The sequence below is a fragment of the Bufo bufo genome, chromosome 2 (assembly GCF_905171765.1).
Source record: "Bufo bufo chromosome 2, aBufBuf1.1, whole genome shotgun sequence".
Classification (NCBI taxonomy): domain Eukaryota; kingdom Metazoa; phylum Chordata; class Amphibia; order Anura; family Bufonidae; genus Bufo; species Bufo bufo.
The window spans coordinates 27585775-27602065 of NC_053390.1; the positions used below are offsets into that span (position 1 = coordinate 27585775).

At 42.9% G+C, this 16291-nt stretch overlaps 2 protein-coding genes across 2 annotated transcripts in view; one reads left to right on the plus strand and one right to left on the minus strand.

Moving 5' to 3' along the window:
* The window catches only part of LOC120991223 (zinc finger protein 260-like), a gene marked incomplete at its 3' end in the record, with an annotated part of 75893 nt that overhangs the window by 32641 nt on the left and 26961 nt on the right, over nucleotides 1-16291 (minus strand). The gene's annotated exons all lie outside the window — the stretch shown is intronic.
* Nucleotides 1664-7248, plus strand: LOC120991235 (zinc finger protein OZF-like). Its single transcript, XM_040420097.1, has 2 exons — nucleotides 1664-1716; nucleotides 5364-7248. Exon 2 carries the CDS (start codon nucleotides 5396-5398, stop codon nucleotides 6581-6583), a length of 1188 nt encoding a protein of 395 aa, XP_040276031.1. The 5' UTR covers nucleotides 1664-1716; nucleotides 5364-5395; the 3' UTR covers nucleotides 6584-7248.

Genomic DNA, 16291 nt, shown 5'->3' on the forward strand with positions numbered 1-16291 from the left:
CTTCTTGCAAGCTCATACTTGATTTTGCCATTAAGGCCTTCCCGGAAGGTAGCAAAGAGAGCATCTTCATTCCAGACAGTTCAGAGGATAAGGTACATAATTCAATGGCATACTGTCCAACAGAGCATGCACCTTGACGGATGCGCAGAAGAGCTGAAGAAGCAAATGAGACACGATCAGGTTCTTCAATCACTTTGTGAAAAGAGTCCAGAAATAGAGTAATATTGTTGGTGATTAGACCGGCTCTCTTCGAGATAAGATTTGCCCATGCCAAGGCCTCTCCTTCCAGATGGGAAATAATAAATGCCACTTTAGCACGTTCAGAAGTAAACTGGTAGGGTAAAAGACTTGGGATCTCCACTGTAGCGAGGAGGCGGAGATAAACATGAACCAGCGCCAGAAGCAGTCAGAGGAGTAGTAACAGATTAGACCATCAGAGTCTGTGGAGGTTGAATAGCCACTGACAAGGAATCCAGATGAGCATTCATATGCTGGAGATAAGATGTTACTTGCTTCTGAATGGTACTTTGCTGTTGCAGTTCACATAGGACTTTGGCCACGTCCGAGTCAGCGGAATCTATGGCCTGAGTGTACTGTTACGGCCAGTGGGTGGGACCCGCTGGTCAAACCAGAGATAGTGTGGGTTCTCTGTTTCAACAAAGGGATGGCAGCCACTCACCCCTAGGGTGTTATTAAGCACTCTTACAGGAGACAGGACAAAACGCAGCAAGAGAGAAACTGAACCGCTACCTTTAGGGTTCGCTACTGAGTCAGACAACAGGTAATGCTCCAATAGCTCAGGTTGCCGTTAGACACGCAGTTAGTGTGAACTGAGTCGAATAGCAAACACGGTGGTGAGACGTGGTTTTGCAGAGAAGACTGGAATAAAGGCAGCAGATGATGATGATTGTCAGAGGCGGAATCAGATAGTAGGGTGGTATAGAGGATCAGACAGGTCCCGAGTGTCGATGCAGGCAAACGGAATGGTCATACAGACTGTGTCAAACACAGAAGATCAGAACAGAACACCTTTGCTATTACTGTTAGCAGCTCAACGCTCAGGCAACTTCCTGGAAGAGGAAGCTGCTATTTAAACTTGAAACCCTGTCCAAGGGCCGTGATGGGATGCAGGAAGCACGCACCCCTGGAAGTATAAATGACAGGTGTCTTGCAAGCATGCGTTTACCCATCTGGTGGAGGCAGCAGTGAGGCAGGAGATGTTGGCCATATGACACGTGAGAGAGCGTAAGGTATGGCAGAAGGCCCAAGTCTAACAATAACTAAACTGAGTTGAGAGAAGTGTCTGATCTATAGACAGATCTAAAGGAGGCCATGTATTCAGTCACTGTGTGCTTGTGTCTCCACAGATGGATCCAGGAGGACAAATCCACCAGAGAGATGTCCCCGTCCTCTGTATTCCCAGGACTGTCCAGAGGAGAAGGTCCCAGAGAATCCTCAGGTAGATGGAGCTGAGCCCTATACACATCTATATAGGGGGTTCCTGCAGTGCTAGAGGGGTCATAGATTGTGGGGGTCTCTTATGTGGATCTGTTAGATTTCCGACCTGTCTCTGGTTTTGTACTGAATTTTTACAGATGACAAATCAGGGGGAAGATCTGATTATTATTAAAGTAGAGGATGAAGAAGAGTGGATGATGGGCGATCCCCCGTGTAAGAGTGAGGTGGAGGAGGACATTCCAGAAGCTGTCACCACAGGTATGAAATAATGAATGGAGAAAGTAACTTCAGATTCTGTTCTTGGTGCCTTCAGGACAGGAGGAGAATCTGATCGGCTGCTGCGCTGCTCTTTGATTGGGGATGTCCCCATCACATCATGAAGTGTTAACCTTATCAAGCTGACTGTGACCTCTGATCCCGACTGTTCCTGCAGGACATGTCAGTGTCACGATCAGTGTGGGGGGAAACTCCACACTGAACACAGGAGGGAAGGGGGAACAGTAACTGGGACTGGAAACTAGGGAAGAAACAGGTCACCTCCTAGACAACCCTAATCCGGGCCCTGACTACCTATCAATATGAATAGACCTTAAAGGTAGGAATATTCATATGCAGGATACCTAGGCCCTGATTTCCCTATAAGGCCCTGGAATAAGTTTAGGACCAGAGACAACCCATTCCGACCCAGATGGATGAATGGAAGTCTCTGTCTCAGGCCCAGATACAACAGCAGGGAATATAACAAATAAAAACAAACGAGACACTTAACTTCTGTAGAGATGGAAGAAAGGAACACCAGAGACAATCTCACACCAGCTCAGCCAAACCCAAATGAAGCTATCTACCACATAATCAGAAGGGTGGGGTTAGACTATAAAGGGTAGAAGTGATGACCACTGAGCAACAGATGAGAAAAGGGAAGTGGTCATTAACCCTATCAACACTGAATAAAAAGAAATCAAGGAGGCTGTTAGATTCCTCCACGCTCAGCCAGTCTCTCTGATCTCCTGACACCAGTCACCTGAGGAACCGTGACAGTCAGTCACATCCACACACCCACTGGGGATTATGTGGACACAGCTTTTGTGTCTGTGCTATCCTGATGAACTACAGTGTACATGTACGCCATTGTGCAGGAATTACATATCGCCAGTGACCTACATGTACCTCATTGTGCAGGAAAGGGTTAAGCACCGTTTTCGGATAATTTGGATGTGGTCCTGGAGCTCCTATAACATGTGACATAAATAAAACTACAAGTGTATCTCCATAAATTAGAATTTAGAAAAGTTCATTTATTTCAGTAATTCAATCCAAAAAGTGAAACTGATATTCTATAGATTCATTCCAAACAGAGTGAGCTATTTCGGGGGTTGATTTATTTTAATATTAATGATTATGGCTTACAGCTAATGAAAACCCAAAAATCAGGATCTCAGAAAATTAGAATATTGTGAAAAAGTTCAATCTTGTAGACTCATGGTGTCACACTGTAATCAGCTAATCAACACTAAACACCTGCAAAGGTTTCCTAAGCCTTTAAATGGTCCCTCAGTCTGGTTCAGTAGGCTACACAATCGTAGGAAAGACTGCTGACTTAACAGTTGTCCAGTAGACAGTCATTGACACACTCCCCAAGGAGGGGAAAGCCACAAAAGGCCATTGCTAAAGACCTGACATTTCACTGCTGTATCCAAGATTATTCATGGAAAGTTGAGTGGAAGGAAAAAAGTGTGGTAGAAAAAGGTACACAAGTAACTGGGATAACCGCAGCCTTGAAAAGATAGTCAAGGAAAGGCCATTCAAGAATTTGGGGGAGATTCACAAGGAAACATAGAAACATAGAATGTGTCGGCAGATAAGAACCATTTGGCCCATCCAGTCTGCCCAATATACTAAATACTATGGATAGCCCCTGGCCCTATCTTATATGAAGGATGGCCTTATGCCTAGCCCATGCATGCTTAAACTCCTCCACTGTATTTGCAGCTACCACTTCTGCAGGAAGGCTATTCCAAGCATCCACTACTCTCTCAGTAAAGTAATACTTTAGGACCAGAGACAACTGCAGGAGTGGACTGCAGCTGGAGTTCAAGAGCCACCACACACAGACTTATCCATTACATGGGCTACAACTGTCGCAATCCTTGTGTCAAGCCACTTATTACACAGGGACAACGTCAGAATTGTCTTATCTGGGCTAAAAAGAAAAAGGACTGGACTGTTGCTCAGTGTGGGCGTGGCTAAGCTCCATTCAAGTGAACAGACCTTAGCCCCACCCACGCTAGTTGATACTAGTCGTGACGTCAGTGGGCTGGCGGCCTGGCGGTAAACAGTGAGAAGGCCGCGGCGCTGCTGGAGTGCCGCTGCCTTCTCAAACAGCTGATCGGCGGGGGTCCCGGGTGTCGGACCCCCGCCGATCAGAAGCTGATGATCTATCCAGAGGATAGATCATCATTTAAATGAAAGTGCAGAACCCCTTTAATTTAAAAGTAGCCCCGAACAAGTGCATGCCTATACTGTACAAACGTTTCAGTAGGTCTACACTTCTGTATTAAAAATCTTGTACAATATTCTAATTTTCTGAGTTACTAACTTGTGGGTTTTCATTAGCTGTAAGCCATAATCATCAACATTAGAATAAATACTTTGTGTGAAATTAATCTATAGAATATGAGTTTCACTTTTTGAATTGCTAAAATAAATACATTTTTCAATGATATTTAATTTATTCAGAGGCATCTGTATGTTCAAATAATAATTAATATAAAAGATATAAAATTCCACACAAACTGCTGCTGGAAAAAAGCTCTCATTACAAAGCCTTACTATATAAGTTTACGGAGAATGCGTAATATTTCAGCCGCAGGGGAGAAGGTACAGTAAAAAGTGCTTGTCAAACTTTAGATGAGTATTATGGCATGAGTTCTTCTAGTGAGTCCACCAGCTTCATCAGATCTAAGATCCTGTTTAATAATGAATGTCGTTTATGTTGCTACATGTGATGACAGATCCTTTAAAGTGCTGTATTAACCCTTAGAGGACCCTGAGATTTTCCATTTTTTCGTTTTCGTTTTTCACTCCCCGCCTTCCCATAGTCCTAACTTTATTTTTCTGTTCACATAGCCTTATGAGGGCTTTTGTGGGACGAGTTGTACTTTCTAGTGGCTCCATTTACGGTTGCATACTATGTAGTGGGAAGTGGAAAAAAAAAAATTACAAATGGGGTGGGGAAAAAAAATATTTATACCGTACACTATGCTTTAAAATTGACCTGTTATCATTCTCCAGGTCAGTATGGTTACAACGATACGACACTTGTATAATTTTTCTTGCATTTTAATACTGAAAAAAATATATTTTTTTAAAAATGAACCATATTCTGACCCCTATAAATTTTTTGTAGTTAAGTGTACGGGGCTGTGTGAGTTTATTTTTTGCAGGGCGATCTGTACTTTTCAGTGTTACCAATTTGAACTTTTTTTTAAGTCACCCTGACTATAACTGACAATCATTAGATTGCCCATTGTGTTCATTGATGGCTATATAGCCATAATTGAACACTTAACTTTCAATTAATATTCAATATAACAATACAGTGCTGCCACCTAGTGGCCTGTATTGTATGGGCAGAATGTGTTGGCACAGTGCAGAGCTGGTTGCCAGACATGGTCAGGTCTTCCTATTTTTGAGATTTATCAAGTCAAGATTAAAAGTTGTGACTAATTGTAAATCAGAATCCTGGACTTAGAAGGTTATTAGCCCAAGTTAGGAGTGGATTCAAAATGAATGAATTTTATTTCACTTTCCTACTGGATCCACTTCCAGACTAACAGGCATGTTATAACTATATTTTCTCTTTAGTTTGAAAAAATTATCACAAATTCCAATTTTTATCTTCACAGAAATTCCCAGGAAGAATTCTGAAGAAAATGTCATGTTATCACTACAGACTGAAGATATCATGCAGCACTCTTCAGGAGAAAACTTAATTACCCTTAATTACCCTGTACATCCAGGACTTCACAGTAGAGATCTATCATATAATCCCCCTAATCATGAGGAATGTTTTGACCAATCATATATTGTAACCTCATGTACAGGTCAAAAAGGGGGTAAAAGGTTTCAATGTGGTAAAGAGTTCACAAAAAGTTTAGGGCTTTCTACATATGGATTTCACACAGGAGAGAAGCCATACTCCTGTTCAGAATGTGGGAAGTGCTTTACAGATAAATCAAATCTTGTTAAACATGAGAGAATTCACACAGGAGAGAAACCATATTCATGTTCACATTGTGGTAAATGTTTTACACAAAAATCTAATCTTGTTACGCATCAGAAATTTCACACAGGAGAGAAGCCATATGCATGTTCAGAATGTGGGAAATGCTTTACACATAAATCAAATCTTGTTACACATAAAAAAAGTCACACAGGAGAAAAGCCATATGCATGTTCAGAATGTGGGAAATGCTTTACTAATACATCAGATCTTGGTAAACATGAGAGACGCCACAAAGGAGAGAAGCCATATTCCTGTTCAAAATGTGGGAAATGTTTTAAACAAAAATCAGATCTTGTTATACATGAGAGAATTCACACAGGAGAGAAGCCATTTTCATGTTCAAAATGTGAGAAATGTTTTACACAAAAATCAGATCTTGTTATACATGAGAGAATTCACACAGGAGAGAAACCATATTCATGTTCAGAATGTGGCAAATGTTTTACACAGAAATCAAATCTTGTTACACATAAGAAAATTCACACAGGAGAGAGGCCATATTCATGTTCAGAATGTGGGAAGTGCTTTAGAGATAAATCAAATCTTGATACACATAAGAGACGTCACACAGGAGAGAAACCATATACATGTTCAGAATGTGGAAAATGTTTTGCAGATAAGTCGGGTCTTATGAAACACGAGAGGAGAAGTCACACAGGGGAGAAGCCGTATTCATGTTCAGAATGTGGGAAATGTTTTACAGATAGATCAAGTCTTGTTAAACATGAACGAATTCACACAGGAGAAAAGCCGTATTCATGTTTACAATGTGGGAAAGGCTTTTCAGATAAATCAAATCTTGTTATACATGAGAAACGTCACACAGGAGTGAAGCATTGACTTCTAACGTAATAAAATATTTTAATTAACTCCACCCCCTTGTGTTATTGTAGAGAACTAAATTAGGGAGAGACACTACTGCCGTTAGGACGAAGGGAAAAAAGATTAACGTTAGACATCAATGCTTTCCTTACGTCCTACCAGCAGCACAATAATGGGGAATTAACTAGAAGGGCTGATTTTAGGCATCTCATTTAGGGCTGCCCACCACTGCAAGTTTATTGGTCTAAAGTATTTCATATGACTAATGTTAAAACTGGTCTGAATTGTCCTGCTTCATTTGATATTGCGATGCATAGTGAGCTTGGTAATTTGTCGTAATTGGGGTGAAAGTGCACCCCGATATCACATATTCTACTTGCCAGAATCACTGTCTCCAGATTTTGGTGCTCTAACAAAGTGCCCATTAATGGTGAATGGGAGTCCTTGGTGAGTAAAGTTAAAAGCCATGAGAAAATGTATAATCATAGTAAGAATCTGTCACATCAATGGATAAAGATATGGGGTAGCTGGATATAAGTCTCTTCTGTCTCCCTTTTTTTTCCTCTCTCTCTTTCATCTCTCTTCTGAATGGCCTCGCTACAAAAAGATTAGTGGGTGAGATATTTGTAATGTTTTGATTTGAAATAGATAATTTTGTGAATAATAAAGTACTAAAATATTCTAATTAACTCCACCCCCTTGTGTTATAAAGTGAACTGACTTAGGGAGGGACACTTGTGCGGCTGTTAGGACTAAGGGAAAACAAGATTAACATTAGAAATCCACACTTCCCTTACATCCCTGGCGTCCGTGTGCCATCCGTGTTGTATCCGTTTTTTTGCAGATCCATTGTCACAATGCCTATCCTTGTCTGCAAAACGGACAAAAATTGGACATGCTCTATTTTTTTGGCGGGGCTACGGAGCGGACATACAGATGCGGATAGCACGCGGTGTGCTGTCCACATTTTTTGAGGACCCTTTGAAATGAATAGGTCTGCATCCTATCAGCAAAAAAAAAGAACAGACATGGAAACAAAATATGTTTGTGTGCATGAGCCTTCAACAAAGCTAGGAAATTCTATCCCTCCAAAGGAAATGGAAATTGACTCTTTAATCCATTTGCTAAAGGCCTTAAAACCTTTTCCTGCAGCCTGAAAAAGGGACTAGGATGTTCTAATCCTTCTTAAAATCCTGAGTTCTAGCCAAATAAATTGTAATACATCTAGCAATGTCTAGAACGGTTCAGACACAAAACCGGAAGGGAAATAATCTGATTAAGGGTGGTAAAGAATGGAACTTTAAGGGAGAAACCTGAAAGGAATCACAGCAGTACCCTATCCGGCAGGTAGCAGTTGTACAGAGCGGCATAGAAGCTTGCAGTTTGTGTACACTCTTAGTTGAGATAATGGCGAGCAAAAAGGTAAGTTTCAGAGACAGGAACTTTAATGTCTGCTCAAATGGGGCCAAGCATAAACATCTGATTGGAAGAAGTTTGCTCTTCCAGTGAATTCCAAGTGCCTCTTACAGTTGGGAGGCATCAATGCTCAATAAGGTCCACTGGTTGGTTCTAAGACTTCATGTCTTCCAGCCAGAGCTACCATCTGAGTGATTGACAGGCTAATAAAGACAGGGATCACTTATCTAACCCCCTGGGGTTGGGTTTCTATTTGCGAAGGACCTTCTGCGTAGAGGGTCGAAGATGCCATAGGGCCCAAGGTACCGACATAAGACCCAGAAACCTCATAAAGATCCTTATCAAGTACTGATGAAAAAATGGAACCTTATTGCAATTGTCAACTTTTCTTGTCTTGCAGGAGTTGGGTATAGCCGCAAGTGTATGGAGTCTTATGAACCCCAGAAACGTTGAGGTGTAAGTGACGCCACACTGCATACACCAAGCAGGGCTGACATGAGCACCAAGCCAGCACATACCCGACACAGAGATCTGTAATGGAATAGGAAAAAGGTTAAAGCACAGCACCACAAAAGGACCTAATTATATAAATAAAACACATGAGAAGGAGAAACTCCTCAAAAATCCAAAGCTATGTAAACAAGCACTGCCCACTTTCTTTTTTCCTAAGAAAAGCAACTCCATGGCAGATATTCCAGACCGTCTCCCTGTTGATGACTTATGTGAGAAGTGTCAGCATTTGGACTGCCATGAGGAGGTTCCATGGAAGGCAGGAGACCCTGTGCATAGCTGTGTTAGTTATGGTAGAAGTTGTAGTCACATTGGAGGTGGTATAGGCAGCCATGGGGAAAGTGGCACAAATACACAGAAGGGAATCATGAGGGGGCCAAGGAGCCCATGATGACATATCACAGTATAATAAAACTGGTGATGATGATTGTGTGTTGGACAAGATCTAGGAGCCAATCTGGTTGCCTTGCCTTACTTCCTGCTTTAGCTAAAAAGCAAAGTAGAGATATGGGCTCTTCAATGTATTCCTGTCTGCTTTCTGCACAGATCATGAGGTCATCTACATTCTGGAGAAAATTGTGTATTTTCACCCCATAAGTATCTGATTTAGGGCTTCTGAAAATGAGGAGGGTGAAGTAGCTCTGCCCTGTCGTAACATACTACAGCGGTATTATTTTCCCCACGTGTAAATGCTAGCCACTGTCTACGGGATTCCTCCAGTGGAACTGGGAAGAATGCATTAGCTAGGTCTATTACTTAAGGAATTTGGTTCAACAACCTGTGAAGATTAAGGACTATAGGAGTATACATAACCATTCGCTTGTTCACTTCCCTTAGGTCATAGACCATTCGAAATTCATCAGGTGGTCCAGATGGTTCACCGGATTTACGACTTTTATAGTCGCAATTAGTATTTTATGTCTCTGTTGCTGATGTTACAAAACAGGTTAATGGAGGGGTGTCAGTGTAGATAATGAATGAAATCTGTGGCAGTTTCAAGTTTCTGAAGATTTCATACTGGCACATGGACAGCCAGAGGAAGTCCTATTAAAACCAGTGCAACAGATGATGATCTTGATAAATCAGGGCCTTAGTATTGCCTAGTTTGTCATCTTACAGTGAATTTTCCTCAAACCCACCTTCCTACTGGGTATACTTTTTCTGATCTTTGCAGATTTCATAGGCTATCCAAAATGCAAAGAGGAACAGGAAAAATATTAGTAAGAAAAATCCTTCTAAACAATACACATTAATCCACAGATATGGAATATCACGTGTTGATTACCAAGGCCCCCAGGACTGGAAATAGCTTGGGACACTTTAGGTTTGAGGCCTTTTGGTAGTTGCTGCCACTATAAATATACAGTCAGGTCCATAAATATTGGGACACCGACACAATTCTAAAATTTTTGGCTCTATACACCACCACAATTTGAAATGAAACGAACAAGATGCGCTTTAACTGCACAATGTCAGCTTTAATTTGAGGGTATTTACATCCAAATCAGATGAACGGTGCAGGAATTACAACAGTTTGCATATGTGCCTCCCACTTGTTAAGGGGCCAAAAGTAATGGGACAATTGGCTTCTCAGCTGTTCCATGGCCAGGTGTGTGTTATTCCCTCATTATCCCAATTACAATGAGCAGATAAAAAGGTCCAGAGTTCATTCCAAGTCTGCTATTTGCATTTGGAATCTGTTGCTGTCAACTCTCAAGATGAGATCCAAAGAGCTGTCACTATCAGTGAAGCAAGCCATCATTAGGCTGAAAAAACACAACAAACCCATCAGAGAGATAGCAAAAACATTAGGCGTGGCCAAAACAACTGTTTGGAACATTCTTAAAAAGAAGGAACGCACCGGTGAGCTCAGCAACACCAAAAGACCCGGAAGACCACTGAAAGCAACTGTGGTGGATGACCGAAGAATTTTTTCCCCGGTGAAGAAAACACCCTTCACAACAGTTGGCCAGATCAAGAAAACTCTCCAGGAGGTAGGTGTATGTGTGTCAAAGTCAACTATCAAGAGAAGACTTAACCAGAGTGAATACAGAGGGTTCACCACAAGATGTAAACCATTGGTGAGCCTCAAAAACAGGAAGGCCAGATTAGAGATTGCCAAACGACATCTAAAAAAGCCTTCACAGTTCTGGAACAACATCCTATGGACAGATGAGACCAAGATCAACTTGTACCAGAGTGATAGGAAGAGAAGAGTATGGAGAAGGAAAGGAACTGCTCATGATCCTAAGCATACCACCTCATCAGTGAAGCATGGTGGTGGTAGTGTCATGGCGTGGGCATGTATGGCTGCCAATGGAACTGGTTCTCTTGTATTTATTGATGGTGTGACTGCTGACAAAAGCAGCAGAATGAATTATGAAGTGTTTCGGCAATATTATCTGCTCATATTCAGCCCAATGCTTCAGAACTCTTTGGACAGCGCTTCACAGTGCAGATGGACAATGACCCAAAGCATACTGCAAAAGCAACCAAAGAGTTTTTTAAGGGTAAGAAGTGGAATGTTATGTAATGGCCAAGTCAATCACCTGACCTGAATCCGATTGAGCATGCATTTCACTTGCTGAAGACAAAACTGAAGGGAAAATGCCCCAAGAACAAGCAGGAACCAAAGACAGTTGCAGTAGAGGCCTGGCAGAGCATCACCAGGGATGAAACCCAACGTCTGGTGATGTCTATGCGTTCCAGACTTCAGGCTGTAATTGACTGCAAAGGATTTGCAACCAAGTATTAAAAAGTGAAAGTTCGATTTATGATTATTATTATGTCCCATTACTTTTGGTCCTTTAACAAGTGGGAGGCACATATGCAAACTGTTGTAATTCCTACACCGTTCACCTGATTTGGATGTAAATACCCTCAAATTAAAGCTGACAGTCTGCAGTTAAAGCACATCTTGTTTGTTTTATTTCAAATCCATTGTGGTGGTGTATAGAACCAAAAATTTTAGAATTGTGTCGATGTCCCAATATTTATGGACCTGACTGTATGTCTATTGTCACTTAGTCTGATTGTGTGGTAGTTTGGTAAAATAATGTTCTTTGTACAAAGTCCATCAATAATATCCCTCTATCTGTGTGTGGATAGGATGTAGCATTACATATTAGTATAAAAACAGGTGCAGATACATTAGGTCTTAGGGGTGTATGCCCAATCTTTCACATATTATAAGGTCTCGGGTTTATTCTATACCAGGGATGCTGGTATCTATACAGGGGTATGGATATAATGTCCAGACCTCTCTTGCGGTCTCCCTGTGTATTACCGCAATCAAATTATGAGGAATGCCGTTTTAGATATAGTAATTAGTCAGCAGACAATGCCACATGAACCAATAGATCTCTTAATCTATATGTTTGCCACAAGGGCTAAGTTACCCTCCGATGGACTTGGTAGGATAGTGCCGGCTTGTAGATGTCTCACAGTTGTTTCAATAGTATGCGCTCTGGTCGGCGTCCAGACATTATATCTATACCCCTGTTAATGCAGCAAACTAAGAGGTATTGGTCTGTGAATAATTAAGGACCACCGATCGTTATCCTTACTGAAGGGGACTAATGTACTGAATTCTAGCAGGTTTTTAATTCTATTGTTTTTTGAAGAACTATTATATCGCATTTCAGCAGGACCCGGCCTCTATCCTGTCAAATTATCTTCTATATAAAATTAATCTTCATATAAAAGAGAGGATCCTAGAAAAATAAAATATAAAATGATCGGATCCTCTAGGCCACGGGTGTCAAACACAAGGCCCACGGGCCGAATCCGGCCCGCCAGACCTCGTCATGTGGCCCCCGCAGCCGCCGCCGATATGCGGCAGGCGAGCGAGCTGGTGGCGGCGGCTGGGCACAGGGAGATGAGCGCTTCCATTGTGGAAGCGCTCATCTCCAGTCATCTGTATCGCCGTCCTCAGGACAGCGATTCAGATGCCTGCCTGTGCTGCGGTAGGGGAGGGAGAGGCGTGTCCCTTTCCCTTTCCCTTCCTCTGATAGGCTGCAGGCACTAGGCCGGCAGCCTATCAGAGGCCGGCGCAGGCGGCGCGATGACGTCATCGCGCTGCCTGAGCCATACAGCGTGGGACACAGGCCAGAAGAGGCCTGCATCGCATCACTGACATGGAGGTAAGTATGTGTTTTTTTTTATTATTTTTTATTATGTACAATACTTTTACTGGCGGGGGTTGTTATTACTGGCAAAGGGGTAGCTGTTTGTTATTACTGGCAAAGGGGGGGTTGTTATTACTGGCGGGGGCTGTTATTACTGGCAAAGGGGGGGCTGTTATTACTGGCAAAGGGGGGGCTGTTATTACTGGCGGGGGCTGTTATTACTGGCAAAGGGGGGGCTGTTATTACTGGCGGGGGCTGTTATTACTGGCAAAGGGGGGGCTGTTATTACTGGCAAAGGGGGGGCTGTTTGTTATTACTGGCAAAGGGGGGGCTGTTATTACTGGCGGGGGCTGTTATTACTGGCAAAGGGGGGGCTGTTATTACTGGCAAAGGGGGGGCTGTTATTACTGGCAAAGGGGGCTGTTATTACTGGCACAGAGGGGCTGTTATTACTGACACAGAGGGGCTCTTATTACTGGGGGCTGTTATTACTGGCACAGAGGGGCTGTTATTACTGGGGGCTGTTATTACTGACACAGAGGGGCTCTTATTACTGGGGGCTGTTATTACTGACACAGAGGGGCTCTTATTACTGGGGGTTGTTATTACTGGCACAGAGGGGCTCTTATTACCGGGGGCTGTTATTACTGGCACAGAGGGGCTGTTATTACTGGGGGCTGTTATTACTGGGGGCTGCTATTACTGGCACAGGGGGGCTGCTATTACTGGCATAGGGAGCTATTATTACTGGCACAGGGGGGGGGCTGTTAATACTGGCACATGATTGGGGGCACTATAGGGGCATCAACTGAGGCCACAAAGAAGGGGTATTTTATATGGGGTCTCTGTACAGTACAATTTTATACTGGAACACATGGTGGGTACTATGGGGAAGGGGGGAGAGGAGTGCTATTGGGTCATCTACGGGGGACACTAAGAAGGGGTATTTTATACTTGCAAATTTTGGGGGACACTGAGGGCATCTACTGGAGCATTTTATACTGGTACATTATGGGGGGCACTAGGAGGAAGGAGGGTGTGGAGCACTATGGGGTCATTTATTAGGGGCACTATATAGGGGTATTTTATACTGGCACATTATGGGGGACACTAAGGGCATCTACTGGAGCATTTTATACTGGCACATTATGGGGGCACTATGAGAACATTCGCTCAAATGGGGGCATTACAAGGGGGTATTTTTTGCACTGTCACATTATAAGGAGAATTATTACTACTGGGGGGGGGGCATTATGGTGGGCTTTATTACTCCCCCATGGTATGACCCCCTAGTAGCAGCACCAGCCTCTCCCTGCTCTGCTATCCCTCTGCACCTTCTCCAAATACTTATTATGAAATCTTTCTCATTAGGATAAAGCACATCAGCTCCGCCGAGCCCCCGGCCAAAGTGTGGAAGTGGCGTCCGAGATCCCCAAGGGCCAAGCCAAGTAACTGTAAGTTTTCTGGCCCTTTGAGGGTGACCAAACTGCTGATGCGGCCCCCGATGAATTCGAGTTTGACACCCCTGCTCTAGGCTTACATAATCACCTCTAAGTTCTTTGATAAGGAATCTTAATTCGTTTTGTACAATCAGTGAAACAAGGGACAAATATTTATGTAAAAATATATGTACAAATTTATTTATAAATGAGTAAAATCCAATACAAAACAGACATAAGATAAATGGATAGACAAAATGATGCACAATCCACAAACCACCACTGGATGGTGGTGTAACCCAGTATTACTTTCTCACCAGCACAAAACTATCAGAAAGCCAATGAAATATATATCATAAAAAATTGAAGATAAAAAGGATAAGCACGGATTAATACAGGAAGAATAACTGATCCACTGTCTCCTTATGACCAATAAAAAATATATGATATATTATACCCCACTCGGCAATCAGACTATGGAAATATAATTTCCCAAGGTTTTTCTCTACTCAGATAATGTCTAATCTCCCATTAGCAATATGCATCTTTGCTAAGAGGACAACTAGCAATAGGGAGGTGTTTAACACTATATGTTCCCACAGTATGGGAACTCTTGACTATATGCTGAGAGGAATATCTTATTAATGCCATGATCAGTAAGTACAATATACGTTACCGGGTCAAGGATGAACAGAGTTTCGGATGTGATCAGTTCTCAAAACTTTTCCAGTAGACAAAAATGAATCCAAGTTTCTTTGTGGTAAATCCTTCTTATGGACAATTTTCTCTGTGCCAATGTTTCTTTGTAGTAAGTCTTTTCTTGTGTTGTAGTTTTTTTTGTAGTTTCAGTTGTTCCTAACCTATTACACGCATACTTTATACCCTATGTCATCTAAGAACTCATCCCCTTCTAGATTAGGGACTTCCAATCTTACAAGGTGGTTGTATTCGTATGTAGATAATGATGTCATTTTAACCCTTGAAATACTGTTGAAAATGACATACTATTATCCATCTACCTCCAGATGGCACTGTTGTACCACATAATAATTTCAGACATTTAAGAATTAACACACATAAATGGCTTCATTATACAACTTAAACTTTAACCTTTCCCACCTCATATCAATTAGGAGGGATTCTTTTTTGACACTTTAGAATCACTTTCTCAGGATCCAGCTTGAAAGTTAACAGACCATCTTATTTACGGTCAGATAAGAGAACAATAATCTTTTAACTTTTCTCCTGGTTTGTGTACCCCAACTGTCTCAGCTATTGAGTAATGATGTTTGAAAACGGCGGCATGACGTAGGGGTGCGTGCCGCGCTTCCCCCTTCGCTACAGCCCCTCCCTTCCCTCCATGCCTCCATGCCTCCCGTTTGGATCCAGAACGCTGAGCCCGGGCGGTGAACTTGTGCCCTGGTGGTGAACTTGCGCCCTGGTGGTGAACTTGCCAGCAGCCGTGTATGTGCTGCGCCGGGAGTAGCCGCTGACTCTGAAGCTGGAATCTGGCGTCCTCTGACCATAACGCTTTGGAACCCACACTCCTGGCTTACCCGCTTACCTGCAAAGTGAGAGCCCCGGTGATGTTCGGTGTGGGACGGCTGAGGTACATTCTTCTACCTTTGGTGGGCGTCGGAAGCTGACGTGCTCTCTCTGGAACTGAAGCGCGAGTGCTGCGGTGCTCCGTCCCGTCTTGGTCCTGCTGACGTTGCAGTGGAGACTGTGTGTCCTGACTCTGCAGTGGATGCCGTGCTGACCCCGCGGTGGGTGCTGTCTTTCTTTCCTCCGGATCCGGCGGTTGATGCTGGTGAGTGGTGGTACCTGGCTGTGGTCGTCGGTGGAACCGTGAGTGGAGGCTGGATCTTGATGTTCTGTGGAGTAAGGTCCTTGGATGCACTCATTGGCGTGCGCGTGAGGCTTAGAGATTACGGGCAACTATCTCCTCCAACCAGCGGCACCATTGGTATTGGATAGTTGTATATACTGAGATACCATGCTGGATGGCCTCCTGGTTAAATGACAGGGGCTGAAGATGATTATGCCTGCATGACCTGTTATCTCTCTGGGGATTGTCTCCTAAGTGGGGGATCAGGCCCTTCTGGGGTCTTTAGATGCTGGGCAGGTTCCTGTGGTCTGAGGAGGCAACCACTGTTTTTTCTATAGAGGTCTCATGTACTATATTATTTTACTCCGATAGACCTATAAGTTATTCTTTTTTTCTTTTGTGAAGC